Consider the following 1,429-nt stretch of genomic DNA (forward strand, 5'->3'; position numbering starts at 1 on the left):
TTAATCCCCTTCCTGAGAGTCATGAACATCTTTTGGGCTGTAGCAGCACATTAAACCCAGAATTTCCTCACTAAGGACATAAGTCTGGCTTTGGATTATTTTTCTTCCAAGTTAGTACTCTGCGCTCCCCTGTGCAGTCTCGTTTGTCATTTTCCTACACCTTTTCTCATGCTTTTAGCATTTGCATTATAACTTGTAAACGCCTTAACATTTTGCTACTTGTTTAGAATCATCTGCGGGTTTGGAGATTTTACCACGTGCCATCTTCAGCTTGGCAGTAAAAAATGTGAAATGAGAAAAGCTCCTTTAATGATCTGGTGGAAATCTAACTCCTTATCGTTCTGTTTGTAAATGTACCATTTGATAAACACGATTTATGTGGGTAACATTGGTTTTTAGGGATGATGTTGTAAGAAAACATAAAATGGAGCCGTGGTTAACTTCCACGTGTCGAATCCTGTGAATAGCGATGGTTAGACCGCTTGACACACCGATCAAAGTCGTTAGCCCTCCCACCTAAGCACGCGTGCAGGCAGTGTTGCATGTCACCCAGTCATACACAGCCATTGCAGTTCACCTGTATAACCCACGTTCAGAACCCCCTTAAATCTGCCCTTGCTGTCTCAGGAAATCCCCTCGGAGTGGCACTTGGAGCTGACAATGGACAGAGGGATACCAGTGGAGCTGTGGGCACATTACATACGCCAGGTCAACGCTGCCCAGAGGATCGCTGTGGAGGACTCAGTGTTACTCGTGTTTGCACTGAAAAACTTTATTCATGCACTCAAGGCTCCTAAATCTTTTCCTAAAGGTAGGATGAGGGGTGAATCTTGAGTGTGATATGCTGGAAGACTGGCTGGCTGGCATGGGTGTTCTGTGTCTCGAGTGAAAAGTCCCAGCAGCACGTCCACGTAAGTCAGGCATCTTCTCTCTCGTCACATCCGTGTAGGTGACGTGTGGTGGGATCCTGACCGGCTGGAGGAGGACAGCAGGGACTATCTGCACCTGCTCGCCGGGCTCTTCGAGACGGTGCTCAGAGGGGCCGACGCGGTCCACTTCAGGGTTCTCATGAAGCTCTTCATAAAGGTACGAGGCTCATCGTTTGCAGACACACTCTCCCTTTAAGATGTTGCAGATGATTTTAGTTATGACGGTTTTGAATGAAGACGGAAGTAGACTTTTAAACAATGATGAGTATGTGATGAAAAACACGGGCCCTGTCAGGCGGCGCTGCAGTTGTGACCTTGGTCAGTAGGCTGGGCCAAGCACACCTGTTGACGTGTTCACTATTCCTCTGTTTACTAGTCATGACAGGCCATTTTGTTTAGTGGCTTAATGCCGTCACCGGTGAGAAACTGATGTTCAGAGAGGTGATGCAGCATATGCAGAGTCACTTAGTTAACTCATTTCCCATTCAGAGAAAAAAGTG

At 46.8% G+C, this 1,429-nt stretch overlaps 1 protein-coding gene across 1 annotated transcript; it reads left to right on the forward strand.

The window, feature by feature from the left end:
* The first annotated feature begins 353 nt into the window (after nucleotides 1-353).
* Nucleotides 354-1,140, forward strand: LOC102882028 (HEAT repeat-containing protein 1). The gene is made up of 2 exons (XM_006925283.3): nucleotides 354-811; nucleotides 950-1,140. The coding sequence occupies exons 1-2, from the start codon at nucleotides 661-663 to the stop codon at nucleotides 1,123-1,125; spliced, it is 327 nt and encodes a 108-aa protein (XP_006925345.3). The 5' UTR covers nucleotides 354-660; the 3' UTR covers nucleotides 1,126-1,140.
* The last annotated feature ends 289 nt before the right edge of the window (nucleotides 1,141-1,429 follow it).

This window comes from Pteropus alecto, unplaced genomic scaffold (assembly GCF_000325575.1).
Source record: "Pteropus alecto unplaced genomic scaffold, ASM32557v1 C18568197, whole genome shotgun sequence".
In the NCBI taxonomy this organism is placed as follows: domain Eukaryota; kingdom Metazoa; phylum Chordata; class Mammalia; order Chiroptera; family Pteropodidae; genus Pteropus; species Pteropus alecto.

Bases quoted from the DNA above. Each gene is read 5' to 3' on its own strand.
- LOC102882028 (XM_006925283.3), top strand. From the start codon at position 661: ATGGACAGAGGGATACCAGTGGAGCTGTGGGCACATTACATACGCCAG. The intron at 812-949 runs GTAGGATGAGGG...ACATCCGTGTAG, and splicing joins TCCTAAATCTTTTCCTAAAG to GTGACGTGTGGTGGGATCCT.